This window comes from Amblyomma maculatum, chromosome 2, assembly GCF_055883805.1.
Source record: "Amblyomma maculatum isolate TAMU_Amacu chromosome 2, ASM5588380v1, whole genome shotgun sequence".
NCBI lineage: Eukaryota > Metazoa > Arthropoda > Arachnida > Ixodida > Ixodidae > Amblyomma > Amblyomma maculatum.
In genome coordinates this window covers 33,953,998-33,973,790 of record NC_139345.1, presented here as the reverse complement: position 1 = coordinate 33,973,790, position 19,793 = coordinate 33,953,998, and the positions used below count along the sequence as shown (strand labels likewise).

At 42.1% G+C, this 19,793-nt stretch overlaps 2 protein-coding genes across 9 annotated transcripts in view; one reads left to right on the top strand and one right to left on the bottom strand.

The window, feature by feature from the left end:
• Positions 1–1,081: 1,081 nt before the first annotated feature.
• Positions 1,082–16,644, bottom strand: LOC146198310 (angiogenic factor with G patch and FHA domains 1-like). 2 transcript variants are annotated; one of them, XM_084593740.1, is made up of 9 exons: positions 16,005–16,644; positions 15,392–15,511; positions 13,042–13,170; positions 7,626–7,910; positions 5,883–5,984; positions 5,316–5,534; positions 4,967–5,088; positions 3,000–3,099; positions 1,082–1,682 (listed from the first exon to the last, which is right to left on the bottom strand). In XM_084593740.1, exons 1-9 carry the CDS (start codon positions 16,374–16,376, stop codon positions 1,512–1,514), a joined length of 1,620 nt encoding a protein of 539 aa, XP_084449866.1. In that variant the 5' UTR covers positions 16,377–16,644; the 3' UTR covers positions 1,082–1,511. The 2 variants fall into 2 exon arrangements, with proteins under 2 accessions (XP_084449866.1, XP_084449867.1); XM_084593741.1 differs by lacking the exon at positions 7,626–7,910 and having other exon boundaries at positions 16,005–16,643.
• A 13-nt stretch (positions 16,645–16,657) lies between these two features.
• The window catches only part of Crag (DENN domain-containing protein Crag), an 84,962-nt gene continuing 81,826 nt past the window's right edge, over positions 16,658–19,793 (top strand). For 4 of the 7 annotated variants that reach the window (XM_084593735.1, XM_084593734.1, XM_084593730.1 and 1 more), the window contains exons 1-2: positions 16,672–16,844; positions 17,630–17,762. The gene's annotated coding sequence lies outside the window, so the exon portion shown is untranslated. Of the gene's footprint in view, positions 16,845–16,882; positions 17,496–17,629; positions 17,763–19,793 lie in introns of those variants that run through there. The other 3 variants (XM_084593731.1, XM_084593732.1, XM_084593733.1) reach the window with 3 other exon arrangements.

Genomic DNA, 19,793 nt, shown 5'->3' with positions numbered 1-19,793 from the left:
ACATAACACTATCATAGAAACATGGCATGCAGTTCCTTTGATGAGATTTTGGATGCACCCCGCCGGGGTGGCGCAGTGGTTAGGGCGCTCGACTACTGTGCCCAAGGACGCGGGATCGAATCCCGGCCTCGGCGGCCACTTTTCGATGGAGGCGAAAAGCTAGGCGTCCGTGTGCTGTGCAATGTCAGTGCACGTTAAAGAACCCCAGGTGATCAAAATTTCCGGAGTCCTCCACTATGGCGTCTCTCATAGCCTGAGTCGCTTTGGGACGTTAAACCCCAAAACCAAACCAAACCAAAGATTGTGGATATGTTATTTGTCCATTAATAATGAATATTTCTACATCTGTTTGGAATTGGGTGCTGTTCTAAGGTTCCAGATAACATACATAGTAAATGGTGCAATTTTTTCACTATCCTGCTAGGTTTGTTAAAGAATCATTGCATTTTATTGATCCTAGTTTATAAAGGCGACATAGCTTATAAGTGAACAGTGATGCAATATGAATGACGATGTGCTTTTTAATAAAGTCTGCAGTGTGGGAGCGATATGGAGCTTAGGCCACGTGCGACTCATTTCTGCAATGCTGACAGCTTGATGATGTTTGCTGCTGTTGTGGTACACCATACTAGAAATGCCGTACAGGACAATATTCAGGCTTCTTAAACATATAAAAACTGTGATCTTCTTTTGTTAACCGACACTCCTGGTGAAACACAGTGACATTTCCAAACGGCATTATCTTGCACTTATCAACTTGCTGTTTCCTCATAAAAATGACTGCCAGCGCATGGACAAACTCTGCGTGTGGCCTGCTTAAAAACGTGGCGACAGCCGCCGACAGCCGCCATTCGGACCGGCCATTTTGCAGTAAACAACTGGGAGTAAATGCCAGCGATTCTTTCGTTTTAATTAATGATAGATTATGTATGCACACAGCAGCGGCCTCATGGTGGAGAATAACAAAAAGGGCTTAAGTTGCGGCCTGCATGCGCACTGCGGTTGTTTCGCGGCTTCGTTCAGTTTTTTTTCAGAATTTAGAAACTGTGCATTTTTTTGCTAGAGAAGACAAAAAAGAAAGTCGAGGATACATTAAAAATTTATTATGAAGGCCTACCTACAGCTCCAATAACAAATTTGGCCAAAGTCATCCGAGTCATGGTAACAGTTCTTCTTAGGAAAATAAAACCGCACTCCTGACACACACACAAAGAAGGAGACTACAACACAGCGCTGACTTCAACTAACCTAAGATGAACTACCAACTAGCCCGTTCTTCCACCCTTGCATGTTAACAGTGTTGCATTTACAGAAGATATTACACTGCATGCCCTGCAGTGCAGAGTGAGCTTTTATATGTCGGTACTCCGGCCTCCTGTCACTGAAGCTTATCAGATGACTGGCAATAAATGCCCATGCACTACACACTGCGACATCCCTGGTTGCCAGAATGCACCACATTCTGGCATACTAAATACTGCACGCACTGCCTCTTCCTGTATAGAGGTCTGTTATGTGTTCTCCTGCTTTGGGCTTAACACAGCAGCAGTAGCAGTAGCCTCCTTGTCAGCAATGGCCTGATAGCGCTCCCGTGTCTTGCTGAGTATGTGGGTCCTTTGGTCTTCAACTTTAGGGCCAGTGTGGCCCAATCCAGTACGAGTGTTCTTCGATGACACCTTGACCTGCATTCAAGAAACTGTCAGCATTCAAAGGTCTAAGAAACCTGAACAACAGAGTTGACAATGAGAGGGCATTCCCAACACAATAATTATCAGTGCCAAGTTTAAATTGGAATGAAAATTCAGGGGACACCTAAGCTCCGCTGTTAAGGGTATGATGCGATAGCATTTTGCACAAACGAATGAGGCTTTTTAATTGTTTAATTTTTGTTATTTTTTTTTCAATATTTTTAATTTTTCATACACCGATACTTAGCATCCGCAAATATTTGCTTTCCATTCTGAGCAGTTTGACACCTTTGAATGCATTTTAAATTATTGCAAGTTATCAATTACACACTCTAATTTTCTTAATTAGCATCATCTAGCATTCGCTTTTCATTGTGAACTTTCATACCTTTGAACCCCCTTTTTCCAAATTTTCACTTTTTCAGTCGATTTTCTTAATTAGCATCATCAAACCTATTCATCCTGAGCATTTAGACACCTTTTAAGCTCCCTTTTTCCAAATTTTTAATTATTTCAATTAATTGATCAATTACACACTAGACAACTTCCTTACTTAGCATCTTCCAGCATTAACTTGTCATTTTGAGTATTTCTGACACCTTTTTATTTTTCATTTCCTTAATTTAACAATTAATCAATTAATTACAATGATTTCATTAACTTGTCATAACCTATCACACACCAATCAATCGTCAATCACTAGAAACACACGTTACCATGATACGATTTTTATTAAACAGCCCCCGATTATTTCTGACATGGTGCCTACTATACTGCCACTACAACGACGATGGATTTTCGACTGAACAAGCTGTATTTGTATAAGCTATCGCTTGAAATAAAAGGTTTGCTGCTACCGGCGAACTTCAACAAGAATAACATGGTGTAGTGATGTACAGTGTATAACTATGAATAAAGACGAGCTTCATGTCAAGCAGTGTAGACTCAGTTTCACTAGATCCTCTCTTGCATCTGATGTCAATGTAACAGAAACCTCAATTTATTTGCATTATAGTATTAAATGATTTGTGGCCTCAACATAAGTTCCACTATAATTTTATCCTAAGATGGCACGTGCACAACTTTCGTTCAGATGCAAACACATTTAGTATCATGTACATTGTTGCTGCTAAAGTGCACGCACGCACGCACGCACGCACGCGCGCGCGCGCGCGCGCACACGCACACACGCACACACACACACACACACACACACACACACACACACACACACACACACACACACACACACACACACACACACACACACACACACACACACACACACACACACACACACACTTTACTCACAGGCTCTGTGGCTCCTTGCTCATGTTTTCCCAAGCCAACACCTTCCTTCCAGCCCATCTTGTTGAGCAGCTTGAAGCCTATGTTGTCTTGCGCAAGAGGCCTACACAGACAGTTGTGTAACATGAGAGTCGGAGCTAAAATTCTAACAAATAGACATCGCTAACTTCTCCAAAGGTGTTAAAAAAATTTTTTATGCCACTTGGACCTTATCCTACTTCTCCTGAGCACTGAAGCCAGTGGCTTATGTCATTTGGCCATGGCATTCACATTTTGCCAGTCTTGAGATTAATTACATACTGCTGCACACAGAGTGCAACAAAGCTGCCATTGTTAATTACCAAGATTGAGCTAAACAGAGCAAATGATATTTCACTCTTGGCTCCTAGTACAGTTGCTTGCACTAATATTAGGCATTTTAACGGCTGCACAGGTATGTAGGTCAAACAATATGGGGTGCGAAAACATACCGTGGTGCCACCTCTCGGAAGCGGCCACATGACGAAGTAAGTGGGATAGCGCACGTTAACTGCTCAGTGCTGTAAGATGCTTTCCTAGGCAGTTCAGTTGCATGTTAGCATTACATTCATTTATTTACTTAATCTAACACCTTTGCCTGGGCCTGTATTAGTTTATTCTGAGGTATGAGATCCACTCATTTGGCAAAAAAGCACTTCACCGAATCAGTTATTGAAGACAGCGAGCTTTACTGCTATGACGACGCGCACCGGCTGCAGCATTTCTGCTGTTACGAAAAAAAAGAAAAACAAACTCCCACGCAACCAGTCAGATATGCACAGTCAGTGCACAGGTAATGGGATTACTCTGCAAGAGCAGAGGACTGTCAGGAGCCTGACATTTTGTGAGTGCCTTCGCATAGCGCCGGCAGACGCAGCACCGTTTGCCTGCTTCCTTAAACGTAGTAGAGCAAACAAGTTTGACTGTAGGGTGACATGGATTAATTTTTTGGCAAGTGTGAATGCGTGCGCTCCACGCAGCGAATGCTTGCGCACTGACTACCGTCAGTGGTACTCTTGCTTAAAGTGGATATTTGTTTTCCCCCTCGCACAGTTTTTTTTTTAAACGTATATCTCGCCATCATCACAGCACATCACACCATGCATGCAATGCTCTGCCTTTCATTTATTCACGGACTCTGTCATTTGAAATTACTACAGTACTGGAGACGCTTCCTAAAACAACTCACCATGCATACCGCTGCCCGAGGCAGCAGAATCTTCTAGTTCACTTCAGTGAAACTTGCATGTCAACGTGTTCATTTAGAATAATTTGAGACCTGGCCTTTGCACGACCCCTCTTTCTTTGGGAGGGTACTACTCCATGAAGAAGCCAGCATCTTTTCCATCCTTCCAGCAATAGTATCGTTAGCTTCATAAGTGATAAGCGCAAATTAAAACGCGCACGCAGTTTCTTCTGCTGCTCATCAAACTTTTAGCGCCAACTCTATGGAAGAAATCTCGCTCGCTGAAATGTTTGCTGTTTACATCATGCGAATGATCACTCGCTGATTAGCCCATTCAAGTTTTGATTAAGGAAGGTTCTGTGAGCTTATGTTTCGGGTAGCAATGGAGGCTTGCGCCAGGTTCCCTGGCTTACGTCCGGGTACAGAGCAGTAATGGACCATAGCAACAGCTTAAATAAACTTCAGCAGCCTCAGTAACGATGCAAGATCAAAAAGTGCAAGGCTAGCACTCTACACCAACCCAAACTACAGAAATAAACGTGACCATTAGCTTTTAAAACGCACAAATTCAATCGAGCGTCTGCTTCAGCAGCAGTAAGAGGAGTAACGTGATCCCACTTGCTCCCCTAGGTTGACACTAGCGCCGTTCGCTCCAGTGGTGGTGCTCGCGCCCAGTAGTAAGTTCTAATTTTTAGCCGGCAGGCACGACAAGCATGCTGTTTTCAAACTTAACTCAAGGGTGCAAAGAAGAAATATGATGTTATACCTGTCTACGCTGGCTGGTTCAGATTCCCGTTCATGAGGAAACTTGCTTCCTATGGTTCCTCTGCGCTCCTGAGCACGGTCTTGATAGCCCCTTGGAGGATTTTTCACAGCATACTCCATGCCCTGCATTGTCAGAATCAGAATAGAATAGCTGTTGGGTGCACAGTGACTGCAGCTACAGGATGGCTGCCTATAAAAGAAAAAACAGCCGTGGATGTTTGGCACGCAAAAACTTGTTAGAAAGGCTATGAATACACTCTTCCAATGTCTTCACTGAATGCACACAGCAATTAGCTACGCTAGAAGACATCACTAGAAAGAGTTTGAAACAGTGTTGCAATGGAACTTACCTGAAGGCCATACTTGGCCTTGAGCTTCTTGAGCTGGGCCCGACGCTTGGTCTCGGAGCTGGGGGACGAGGCCCGCTGAGACTCTTGCTGGCCAGAGGGTGCATCCATGAGCCCTGGCTCACAGCGGGTGCACGTGTTGGTGCCCTTGTGAATGTGCGCCTCCAGTTCGACGGCACCGAGCTGCAGCCGGTCCATGTGCTGCACAAGTGACTCTTGACCCTGTCGATACAATTGCATGGATGAGTGCATAGCTCCTTTAGGACATAGTAACAGCATAATCAAATGCAGACACGCTGTTGATAGGAAAACAATGGCAAAACAAGTCCAGAAAAACAAACACTGAGTGAGCAAACTTGAGCCCACACAACAACAAAGACAACGGACAGCAGCTATATGTCATCTATGCAGCTTAAGTATTTAAGAAACGTATGTAGCACTGCACACTTTGAAGCTTGAAGGTCACAATATGCAGCTCATTGTAACGTAACAAATGGCTTCAAGAGCAGGATAATTCCATGGCTCGATTACAGCATTTATAGCAGCACTAAACAGATGGCAAGGACAGACCTGTTCTAGTGCAACTCCATTCAAGGAGGTCCCAGTTTGGCTCTGAAGATCCTTGAGAAGGTAGCCACCCTGCTCTTCACAGTAGCGCAGCTCTGCATGACTCTGGAACAAAAAAAAACTATCTTTTAGGCACGCAGTGTAAACAGTATGAATAAAACTGTTACAGCGAACTGGGCCGAGGTAAGTTTTGCATATTTTGCATGAGAACAACATGGCAAGACAGAACTTGGCATTCAGGGACGTTCAGTGCTGGGTAGACTGCATGGATTGTGCTTCAAAGAACAGACAAATCATATCACCTCTGTGATACTCGTGTTTCACAAGCACTCGAGAACAACACATACAATACAACCACTTGTATTTTTTACACTCTTATGCAATTGATGGCATTACCTGTGAAGCTATGGGTAACTAGGTAATCCACCTTTGGGCGGCATTTATTTGTCCAAAGACAGCTTGCCATGTTGGCTGAGTTAAGAGAAATGGCCATTGTTTTGTATAAGGAAATAATTACATCTGACTGACTATCACATCACGTCATAAGTCCACAGTGAAAATGGTGCCACCAGGGATCTTCTGTACATCTGAATTTTCTGTAGAAATTAAATCTGAGAATAGCCTAATAGAGACGTATATATAGCTTCTTCTACTAAAACCAATTGCTGGCCTAGTTGGTGCATTTCACAGAAAAGGAAAGATGCCACAGCGCTATTTTTGAGTTCATATTTGTTAGCGCTGTGGTATCTTTCCAGCTTCTATAGTATTAGATAAAATTAACATTTTCTACAGTGTTCTTTCAGCATGCTTTTTAACTGATAATGCATCTTTTGACAGGTACAAGCCAAGGTCTTTCACTTTACTGTGCTTTGCAATTGAGCAGAGAAAGATAGGAAGGTGAATTTGGAGACGCCATAGGTAGTAGAAGATTTTCGTCTAGCTGCTGCTTCCCTATTGTGTTCTTCATGGGATTTAAGATATAACAGGATGTACCATGTTTACTTCTAGGACTAGGGTGTGGTGCTGGTACAGTGCTCAAAGTTAGAGTAATGCTACTAAAGTACCTTTACAAGTAGAAGATGAATCAAAATGAACAAGGGTTAAAGGAGAGCCTGAGGCTTAACCCCCCCCTGATCTTACTTTATCCCTTTTTTTTTTGTCAAGAATCTGATCTTCACACCTTCTCACTGCAATGTATCACCTTAAAGATAGAAGGAGAGACAGCTATCAATACAACCCCTTTGGCACAGCGCTGATCATTGCATGAAGAGATCATAACTTTGGGTCCTACAAGTTGCATGTGATTGCCTTGCCACTACTTTCTGCAAAATTCCCTTATTTGAAATGGTTATGTAATCCCCTCCTTTAACTAGCATCAGAAAGAGCAATAAACATTTAATTTCTGCTTTCCTTGGCTTCAGTGATAGTCACCTCCTTTCGAATATTTACCCCCAGTAACATATCTATATGAGCCCCTTCTAGATTCCTTCCTATGTGTTTTTTAGCATAATCCCACAAAATTAACTTTGCTGGCTGGGCCAACAACATAGGGTTAAAGCTGCCGATACCTAGCTGTCTACCCAAAACATTCGCAAGTAAGAGCACAGGTGAAGCATTTCTTGAGCCCACGAAGGTTCTGGAGTAGGCTGAATACCCACACAGTGAGCGCTGCAACTCTACACAGAAAATGTGTGGTTAGAAAATGGTAAACAAAAGAAAAATGTCTTGAAAAATAGGGTTTCGTGCCTCATCTATAGTGTCCAAATTGGGTAGACAGAGTGCATGATCAGAATGGGTGCCCAAGACAGCTCCTGGCAGGGTCACCAGGAACAGTTTGTGCTGCACCATGTCCTGAGGCTCTTTGAGTACAAGGCGTATGCACGGTGGCTGCTGGCTGGCTGCATCTTCCTCGTCTGTACTGCTGCTGTCGTCGGTCGTGCTGGTGCCCTCATCGGTACAACTGTCTTCCAACTCGCCTTCTTCCATGGGCTGCACTTCAGCTGACTCGTCTTTGGGCTCAAGTTTCTTGCGCTGTTGGAAGTAGTAGGTATTCAGCAGCAGGCTACCCCACTGACTTGTTTGCTGGCCTTGGCATGCAACTCATTTATTTGTGGTCTGAAAAAATTACCATGCTAACATTTTTAGTAAAACTGGCTTATGTCCGAAGTCTGAAAAACTCAGCACTCTGAAAAAAAAAAAGTGATCTGAACATGAATGCACAAAGCACAGATCTTCAAAACAGCACTATAACTGTGCATCTGTGTTATTTCAGCCATCCTTGCACTGCCTTTCCTTGTCCTCAAGACTTATGCATAAAGCATTAGATAGGCAATTGATTACTCATAGTAAATTATTTTTAACAGTTTCATAGTAATCTGATTATTTTGACGGCACAACAAAAATCAAAGCAAAATAAATAAATTATTGGCGACCAAGTGGCAAGGTAACCTTCAGTTAATTATTTAGAAAAGAAGTTGTAGAAAAGAAGTTGCAACAAGCAATAAACCTTCCAACAAATGACTCGGTGGAAAATAAAGATGTGAATGCCGTATTTACTTTCTGCAAAATATGAACAGTTAGCAGGCTTGTAAAGGCATATGGCCGGCAATGTCACCGTGACCAGCCAAGTATAGTACTGAAACAAAAAAAAGGCAGGCAGCACCAGCCTAGCCGTCGCAACCAGAGACAAGCTAGGCATATGAGTTAGTTCAGTAGTTCAGTCTCTGCGACATACTTTAAAGGTGCTGCTGGGCTTGTACAATCTTCTGTTACAAATCTTGGTCATAAAAGCGATAACACACTTAATGCTAGGTTAGCTGTTCAAAGATTCAAGAGAATGCATTTCCTACAGAACCGCCACTTCCCAAATGCCCCTGAAAGAATGGGAATGGACTACCTCTTCACAACACACACTGTCAGGCTGAGCAGCAGCCTACACAGATCAGGCTGACTTGGATTTCATCACATCAACAATCAGAAGGATAGACAAGGGAGGACATTCCAATGCTGGAAGTTAGATTGACATGAGTACAAGGCTGTGGTGCTTTTCATCGATGACATTATTTTGATCACTTCGATTCTCATGTTCTGGACAATGTTTTGAGACTGATACCGCCAGAAGTATATTGCATCTCTAATTGAAACTTTGAGCTCATTTCTGACTATAAATCACTCAATTGTTATCTAGCTAATTACCAGTTATTTACAAATAAAATATTGCTAAGTACCTTAACCAAGTAGCAAAAAATATTGCTTTGAAATTCTATTTCTATAAAATGCACCATACATTTCCAAGTTTGGTAACATTTAAGAGACACATTGCAGACTGCTATAATTTATGGGGCACTGAGGACATGCTGAAGGTGGCCTGTATTGATGGACTGTGCGCAGCATTCTAACAACTCTCACCAGAAACACAGCTTTTCTAAGCTAGAAATGACTAAGAAACTAAATAAAGGTGCTGCCACCACTGATTTATTTTCCAAGTGCAGTCGTGCTTCGTTAATATGGACACTTTGGTTCTTGACCAAAACTATCCATGATGCGGGTCATCCATAATAACAATAACAACGAAAGGGATTTTATTGAGAAAATAACTTTGTAATTAATGAGCGTTTCTGTACATAGAGGTGTGCACTGGACTCAAACTATGACCAAACACTGGCAATTTTTAGCGCATTATCTTTATCACAGTGGTCCTCAAAAAATTGTAGTGCAGCTTAAAGCGTTGAACTCCTACACTGCCAAAAGCCAGACTAATGCCAAGCATTACAGGCGCCTAATTCTTTGCACTTTTTTGCCTAGTTAACCTCCCTGCCTTTCCATTATTCTGACTCTCTTTTTTTACCTTCTACTTTTCCTGTAAGGTTATTGTAAGCGAGGGAGTCAAGTTGGCAGGCTGCTGTGCAGAGGGCCATCGAGCAGCCCCTTCCTGGCACTGTTGTCGTGGGTATGAAACACACTGCAAGCTGAGTACAGTTTAAAACAACGATTAGCCGACTGCGAAAAGCTCTGACCTTGTCAACGCCGTACTGCTGACTTAAAGCAAAGCCAACATGCGGACCGCCTGGGGTGCAAAATTTGCAAGTTTGCAGCGCAACACAACAAAAACTAGGAGCCTCAGAGGGAAGCGCATCCAGGAAGGGATGTCACCGTCTGCATGGTTGCGCCTTTCTGTTGCCGCTCCACTTTGTAAGTATGCCTTTTAACTCTGACTGAAAAGAGTTAATGGCTTCACAGAACGCACATGATATTGTGCTTTTGGGTTAAAGAAAAACAACTTCAGTTCCCACCGCCATTTTACGCGCTTGTCTTTTTCTCTGTCATTTCTTTCTTACGCTTTTACCGGTGTCTCTGTTCACATTCAGGAGAAATTATTGCAACCACATGTTGCAGATTTTTCGTACTGCAGCCTCTAGTTGCGGTGCTCCCACTGCACCCAGAAATCACTTAGCTGACTCTCGGTTTGCTGTGTACGTTCCTCTCCGCTCTTGTGCATTTTTCCTTGCCAGAAAACGGCAGTACGCCAGCTGTGGTTCTTTCCAATCCTACAGGACTCGGTCAGACATCCGGCCATATCGGGTGTCGCATAGGTTAGCGGGCGGCGCGCACTAACTTACGTTCAGACCGGTCTGCTTTTTTGAAGGGCTCTGTCATTTTCCCCCGTTCATTTCCCAGACAGCGAGTTTCCAATTAACGAGGCATAAACACATTGAAAAAATTTGAAGTTTGGTCCCCAGGAAAAACTGTCCATAATTCGAGTCATTCATATTAACGGTGCAGGACTGTAAATTACGAGTGTCGACGCCGATTTTCCAAGGGCTATGCATGCTACACCACCATTCATTTAAAAGCGATGGCAACCAGTCCTTCTCGAGAAGCAAAGATATGAGTTTGAGTTGACTAGTGGAAAATTTTGAAATTAAATTTTACAGCCAAGGTTTGTTATTTTTTCTGCTATACAGGCGTTAATCATTCCCAGCAAAAGCCAGAGAATTGACTTTTACTGAAAACAATAATTAGATGGACCTGTCCATATAGTTTCAAGGAGAGGAATGTCAAAAGTAACTGATCGTTTCTGTAATTGTTGTTGAGTTTGTAATTGAATAATGATATTATCTACACTTTCAAATGAAGTAGCTATTACTGCAGCCACCTAACGACCAATGGCTTTAGTCACATAAATTGCTAACATAGCTACTACACTATCACAAGCAACCAAGAAGCCTTCATTGTTAAACTGTGCACAAATCAGTTACTGTCAACAAATCAGTTACTGCATTATTCCTGCAAGAAAAAAAAATCTTTCTGAATTTGCAATGCTCATCTGTAATTCATCTGATCATTAAAGTATGCTGTTCCAGTGAAGTCTCTTTTCTAAATGTGCATAACATCAATTAACCACACAATGAGTGATCAATGGTAATCAAACTTGCTAAAATTTACTTATGCTTACTCAAGCTCAGGGTGCTTTAGTGTAGAGTAGCAATTGATTTCAAGTGAGTGTTTAATTCTGGGGAGAATCCTCACAGAAAAAAAAAAGGAAGTTTACCATTTACCTACAATACAATACCTATGCAATGCCTATTCATTTGAAGCTCCTTAGTGAAGCAATCTCTGCTGATCTGAGCTAACCATTTCTTTTATTTACTAGGAGCAAAAGTTACTTTGCTCCTAGTTACTTAGGATATTTAATGTTGCAATAACGATATATGAACAAGATTGGTAGTGGTTTGCACAAGGTTGACCGAGAAATTATTTTCTCGAGCATTTCACCTCGAAGATGCCGAGTGAAACCAGTGTGTATCCAGCAGCACAAAAAATTTAACCAAGTTTTAACTTCTCGGTTTAGTAAATTTTATGTTCTAAACAGAAAAAATTCATCAATTATTTGTCTACGTGACAATTTGAATTTCAGTGGTAACTGACGCAGTAGGAAATGTTGATGCCTGACTCTGACTAGGAGTCTAGGATGTCTACTGTACTTGTCACTGCACTCACATTAGTATCAAAGCTCTAGTGAATGCTATTTGTTGAGGGGGCTGCGCAACCAGGTGCAGTAATCAATCATGGAGTGCACGGTAAGTGTGTTGCAAATATGCATTATGTGTGCGGTCAAGCATATGCAAGGTCATTCACTCATGCTTAACCAGCCCGTATTTGCCCTCTTCTGGAATTCATTCACTCATCTATATAAGTCAGGTGTATGGCATGACAGGTCCACGGAGGAAAACAGGCGCGGCAGAGAGCAAGAACGAGAAAAGAAGGAAGGAGTAGATAACAATGACATATCACTAAATTGCAAGATCAAAAAACAGCGCTTGTCCGTTATTCTCCTCTCTGTTTGTCCCAAGTAGCCGCACTGTTTTTTGATCTTGCAATGCACCAACTAGCTCAGATTTCCGTTCTTCTGCAGTTTATCACTAAATTGCAGCTCTCGCTGTAAACAGGAGGCCACCCAGAGGAGTAACTCCATCATTACAGTAGCCTAGCCTAACCTAGGCTACTGTAATGATGGAGTCACAAACAGAAATACTGCGTGTTGTGTTGCTTGGAGCATACAAAAAAGGAAAAATAAATGTCTCGGCCTAACCATAAACAGCAATTTATTGGTAATTTTAATCCAATAATGTTAAAGGCCCTGTTCCCCAGGCCAAGACCTGTTCATCCTGCTTGGCTAGTTCCCTTTGAGCCATCTACTGGATGCTTTGAAGAATGTGCAATCCCGGGTCAGGTGGATTTGTTAGCCGTTTAAAATGGGCGCTCTGGGCAAAGGGTGCAATATTGATGTTGCTGTGAACTTTTTACAAAGGGGGCAGCTGTAATTCTGATCTTAAAAAATTTTTTCATTGGTGCCATTGTAAATGTGCCCGATTCCTTACTGTCCAAAGAAGTCAGTGAAAGGTGCCATTTTATTTCCTGTGACACAACAAATATCCTGATAATGCAATTAAAGGCCACACGGAAAGGCGACAGGTTGAAAAGAAAACAAAAAAGTTTCAAGTTCTTTAAATATCAGCTCGTACCAGTTGCATCAGAATAATAAGAAATTCATAATACTACTTCTGGCTAGGTGTAAGCATGTAAATGTCTTGTCTTTGCCACTTACATATATATATATATATATATTTTTTATGCAAGAACTAGAGAAAACACCACTGACCTTACGCTTTGGTTTCCGAGTTTTGCGGCCTTTGTTGGGCTCCACCTGAGAATGCACTTCGTAGCTTCCTGTCTCTGTGTTGTAGCGGTAGTAAGTGCCTGAGGTTGGCTCATAAAGGAGCTGCGTTGACTGCATGGAAAGGCACATATATGTTAAATTTTCTGACATCTGAGCAAGCAGCATCAACAGCAATGAAGAAAGGATGAGACAAAAGTTTGTCTCAATCATATTCCACCATTGTGCTTTTCTGCGCTCTGTTTTTCAAACATAATGTTCACATGTAATCAGAGGCTCAACAGCAGCACAGACTTTTGAGCCAGTTGATGAACAGTCATGAAAAGGAAAATTTTTGCCCAAAACAGGCGGATCTTAGGAAAGAAACACTGACAAGCACATTCTCAGAACTGTACTGAAAGGAAATGAAAAGAACAGAAAACAATTATTACTGAGCAACAATATCGCACAGATTCATGTGAGTACAAGTTTCTTCAAAGCAAGCTTGTTCTGGACGATCTTTTTAAGCCAGACAGCTTGGACAGCGGTTAAAGCACTTAGGTATTAGAGAAGATGTTGCAGGAGGCAACTGCAGATTCTTGGCCATCTGTGAGTGAACTGAAATGACTGGAGTAATCTACTTCGGTGGTCTCTCAGTAAATGCTTTTTTTAAGTAATTATCAGACTTGTCTTTGGATCCCATGACTGTAGCCTTTGAGAACAGATTTTACACATAGAAGTGCAACATTTGTACAGACTCATGTATCACGCTTGAGTTGTGCAAGATATTTTGAACCAAATTTCATAAGATCAAAAGGCTGATATTGCTCAATTTTTCAGATATGTAAACAATATCCTAGCAATTTTACAGCTAGGTTTGAAGGATGATGTTTCTATTGCCAGCGGTTTCTTATTGAGGAGGATTTTTGCTAGTTCCATGGCTATGAATTTTATCGTCAAATTTGCACAGTACGATTTCTTGCAGTTTTTAGACCCCGAATTGATTTTCTTTTTTTACTTTTTTACTCAAAACAACCACCTCTATGAGACTCATTTGCCATGAATGACGAAAGCTCTGTTATATTAGCACTCTGCACATTCTGCGCTTGACCCCGTTCGAGATAGACCTTTTTGAGACCCAGCATGAACAAAGCTAATGTGTGTCTACCTCCAAATTGAACAATTAGAACAGACAGGTTTTCAGCGATTGGTGCTTCGTTCTGTGGTGGAAATTGCGCTGAAAAGAAAGTGGATGTTTGAGAGATGTGCTGATGATAATTTTCTCATGAAAAAAAAAAGGAAAGGTTATTTTAACATTTGTCACATAATGTCACTAGACTCGTATAATGATATAAGGGAGAGAAATTTGCCGACTGTCTAGTCTGTGCACTTTGACTAGCAGGCACTAAAACACAAAGTATGTGACATCAGACACAAAACTAAAGTTATTCCTTATGTAACTTAAAAATACCCTTTAGCTGTGGTGTTGTTCTCATATGCCGGACAGAGCGCTGCCTGAACAACAGGCCTGGAGAGCATGCTACGGACTCCTATGTTGGCTTGAACAGTTGGTGTATTAAGGCGAAAGCCTTTAATGGCTCATGCTGTCGTGGACAAAGTGTCTCCCGCTTTTGCAGCGTTCTGATTGGCCAAGGCGGGATGCGTCCCTGCCATCTGCAATGCCACACCTGAACGCGCGCCAAGGAACGCCACACTTGCCGGAGAAAGTGTGATAGATACTGCGCCTTTCCTTTCCTGCAAACCAATTATAATTATATGTAGCACTGCAACGAATGCTGACAAGAGGCTAACGATAGGAGGCAAATTATAGGATAGGCTTTTGCCATTCTCCTCTAAGAGACAACTAAGAGACCCTCTAATTATTAGCTCTATGGCTTGAACTTGTCCTAGTGGTGGAGACCTTGAAAACGCCACTGCCATCCTTTGCTTGGTTTCACTGTGCTAAATTAGAAATTCTGACAGGCTGGCCAGGAAACTGCAAAAGCTGTGATGATTAGAAAGACTGGTTCTGATCATTAGTTGCTGTCGTAAAAGAAGGGATGAATTTTACCAGATAACTGTCGCTGTTCTTTGTTTAGTTCTATGCTCACCTATGATGTCCACTAACTTTACTTCTTTTTCTGCTTATATGGTTGTAATAGAGACATAGGACTCGCTTCTATTTACACATGTTGTGTATCCATGGCTCTGCACCTACACTTTATAGTTCCCGAGGTGAATTTCGTTTTGTTTCAGTACAGTTACAAGTTTGCGCTAGCCTGTGTTTCTCTTCCAGGCTGAGTCTGTTTAGAGAATTAAGGAAGCCTCAACATACATGTTTTATGACTAGACTTACCGGATCATAGTAGCAGCCTGTTGAGACACTATAGTACATCTGGTACTCTTCATTGAAAACATAGTCCGAAGAGTCAACTGCTTCTTGTGCAGCCTTTTTTACCAAGTCTGCTACCGTCACCTGCATGTTGAAATGGCAGTGTACTGAGATTTATTTCCAGCCCTAGGTAGATGAAGCTGTTATGTTATATCACTAGTACTTACGTATCAAATGCATAGGTTTTTAAAATATAATATCCTTCAAAGAGTTGCCATGAGGCACAACGATTAAAAAGATTTTGCACACTGGTTCTGCGTGCGGGAGCAGTGCTTCGGACAAACATATAGAATGAAATGAAATAACACAAACGCATTAATTGCCTACGTGTACATACTTCAAAGAGGATAATTAGTCCGTCCTTCGCATGCGCAAACAAAGTTACCAGAATCATTTATCATTGTGACCAACTGTCAGATTTCAAGAGTGCTACTTTCCGCCACCCAAAGCACTGTTCCACATACCTTTTGCAATAAAAGTGTAATAACTTTCACAACTATGCACACAATAAACCACTTCGTTTTCAGTCGGTCTAATGACGTGAAAACACAGCAAAGAGATGGGAAACGGTTCTCACGTCTGAACCTTCAGGCGGTTTCCAGTCTTGGGTGCCGTCCTCATAATTTGATGGCACGGGTTCGCTCTTTGTATGGCACTGACACGGACAACAGCGATCGCCGGCAGCATTTTTGGTCAGCAGCGCCAAGTCGAGAAGCACCCCATCTTCTGCGTCCTCTTGCCCAGCACTTATTTTCACATCACTGAGCATGATAGTCAGCTGGCCCATTACCCATCGCACGTCGGTTTCGATGCGTGTAGCTGTTGCGTGTAGGTCTTTTACCAGCGACATGTGGCCTTCCAGTCTGGTTATGTGCTCTTTGATGGACAGCTGGCGCTCTAGATCGCTAACTTTCTCCAAAAAGCGATCGACGCATTCGGTCTTCCCCATTCCTGTTTTGCGGTTTCAGTATGTGACGCAGTGAAAGCAGCGGTACTCAGTCGCTAAAACAATGAAATCACAGCTTACGCGTGTCCTAATGGAACAGCTTCGGCGGACAGCAGTAAATCCACAGCAAAAAGCGATAAATTTATACTATCCAGGGTAAGCGCAGCTAAAAATCGAACCTGTCTGCGCTCAAAACACGCGCAAAGAGCCGGGCTGGCAAAGGGCTGCTGCAAATGGTGCGGAGTCAAGCAGCGCCAACAGGCTACGTGCGATTATTAGCCGAAGCCAAAAACCGGAAACCTTTGAAGGCTCAGCGGAACTCAACAAACATGGCAGGCATGTGTGCGCAAGGTGATTTTTGAATGACTCATGCCCCGTGCGGTGGTACTCGTGCGATTGTGTGCTTACAAAAAAAAGTCGGAGCGAAAGCACCATATATAACCGCTAGGCTGTCTTCGGTGACCTTATGAGGTACAGCCTCCTTTTCTAGCCCCTTAGATGCGCTCTTGCGTCGTGCCTCTCCGACGCGGATAAACTTGCAAACACGCCTAAGAGAGAAATTCGAGGCGTATTTGTGGCATTTGTGTGAATGCAGGCGTCATGTTCGTGCACACTAGCTTCACTAATGGACCCCCTTAAACTTCACAACTATTTCACAAGTTTCAATTAGTAGCCAGACGAATCGAAAGGATAACTGCACGATCGCAATATTTGTCAACAGTGATGGCATACTACGAACAGCTTGTGTCATGATTTGGTTTCTTGTCGTCTAGGTGTGGTTCTAACGCCTCACAAGTGATTAAAAAAAAAATCTTATGAGAGGAGATGAGAACTCTAAGCTTTCTGTGCGCGTAGGGAAAACGTGCCTCCAATGGTCACTGGTGGCGAAATGCGATATTTCATCCGAGCCTTCCGTTGAGTTTTTTGACGTTGCGGCTAAACTGTGTCGCAGGACACAAACGATACGGTTCAGTCGAGAACGTGTTGCGAGTCGTGCGCTGCAGTCGCTGCTTATCGTATACCCTGAGGTGTGGTGCTCTTCTAGCTTCAGCTTTTCTGACACTGGCGCGCCTGACGTAGTACAAAACCGGCGTGTTGTTGCCGTGCGTGTAGATATTGAAGGTATTCTTCAAAGATAACACCTAAGTATTGATCGTGCTTTGAACGAGTGCACCTTGCCTTGATACTATTCAGGACTTGTCTCGACCGAGTGTGCTCAACCAGTTAAGCGCACGAATGCCCCGTGTCCTGTGCAGGAATCGCGGTTTACGAGCCGGCATGGAAGCTCCCTAATCCCTAAGTGAGTCGCAAGAAGATATGCACCTTCAAAGGAAATCTCTGCCCAGTGAATATGTCTAACAAGGAAGAAAACAGCAACAAGCTTCGTTTGTGAGCATTCCCCCCTTTCTCGTCTTGCTTGTTCTGTTCTTGTTAAAAAACATGTCTGTATTGCCTTTTTTTTTCTGGATATTGTATTCTTTAGAGAGCATCCGTAATGAATATTGTAAACCTGTTTAGTACAGCTGAATGCCTGCACTTTTATTGTATTAACCCTCCTGAACTTGATGTTATTTATAATTGTGTTTGCATATAAATTATGTAGCAGCTTGCATGACTGTCACAGAAGCATTCACTGAAACTACTGAGTGGAAAAATGCAAGGCGATCAAAATCTTATCTAAATTCCTTAGGTAAACTTCTCAAATTCAGCACACGACACATTTGCTTGCTGTATGTGTTCTTAAATTTCATCACATTGTGAAATTACTGAATTAGTAGTGTTATGGCAGTGTAACACCTGTAGTAAGGATTCATATGCATCGTGAAATAACATTTGATGTCAGGCTTCAGCAAGAAATTATCTTTAAGAAGTAGATGTGTCAACTGTCTTATCACAGAACAGGTGTAAGAGCTAGACTGCTGGAAACAAAAAAAGAAAATGAATTAAAAGTGCAGCAACAACAAGAAAATATTGTACATAAAGTTTGATAAATTGATGCATCGATTGTGGCTGCTGTCATAAAAAAAAAACCACCATGATCTTCATTCACGCAGTGTGAATGTTTAGGGAGCACTGCTGTTGTCACAGTGATCGAGAACACATATTGATAGCATGCACGTGATTCTGTGAAAGCATTAGCTGTGTTAGCATTTTTAATGTCGCTGATGGCTCAATTTTATTTGTCCCTTTCATTTGATGTCCATAGTTTTTTCTAAATTCCATGATGTGCCAACCATTTTGATATGCACTACATTGCGGTGAGGTAAATGTGCCCTGGCTACTTTCTTGTCCGTGCTCGGGCCCAATAGCTTTAAAAAGGATGTAATGATGAGACTATTTCAAACCGAATGGTGAGGTGTGCTTAATGGGAAGGAAACATGTTGCTTGTAAGTTCATAGTAACTTTACTGTGTTGAAATACCAGAAGTTGAGAAAGATAAGCACTTTTCAGTATTCGAAAAAATAAATAAAACAATTACAAAATATATAGGGAATCATGGTTATTATATATCATTTTATCATGATATGCCTGTTATCATTTCTGTGCTGTTTTCTCAGTATGAACACTTGCATAGCAAGTTTCCTGTAGGTGCATTGAAAAGCCCTGCCGAGTGTGATAAGTCTAGCATGAACTCAGCATGGTAGATAATAAGTTGGTGCTACCTTGATGATGCTTTGCAATGAAGACAAAAGTTCTGCATGTTAGGAATGAGAAGAGTGAGTTGAATATAATAATAATAATAATAATAATAATAATAATAATAATACTAATAATAATAATAATAATAATAATAATAATAATAATAATAATAATAATAATAATTGGTTCACAGGAAAGGAAAAGCCTAATATCTATCACACTTGTTCTGTGGACACCTGAACCGTGCCATAAGGGAAGGGAGGAAGGTGGGAGTGAAAGTGGAAAGAGAAAAAGGGGTGCCGGTAATGGAGAGCTCCGGAGTAATTTCGACCACCTGGGGATCTTTAACATGCATTGACATCGCACAGCACACGGACGCCACTTTGTTTCGCCTTCATCGAAAAGCAGCCGGCGGCGGTTGGGATCAAATCTGGGTACTCCGGCACAGTAGTGGGGCGTCTTACCAATGCACCACCACAATGGGGCAAAACTACTTCACATTGCATATCAAAAGTGGAAATCCTTTAGTGTAGGTCACTGGCTGTGGTGACAAAACTTTAGGCTGTACATTAGATATTTTAGAGCACTGGCTTTGCATCCCACGTTGATGGTATGCCCACATTTCTGGTTTTAGCAGGACAGGTTAAACAGATGATGCATACTATGAAAGTGCCGTGTGTCATCTGTATGTTATACATAAAAATTAATCTTTGTTTATGCCAGCCTGGAACAACCTCTATAAGTGCTCTCATGAATGCATACATTGCACTCTCTATTGGT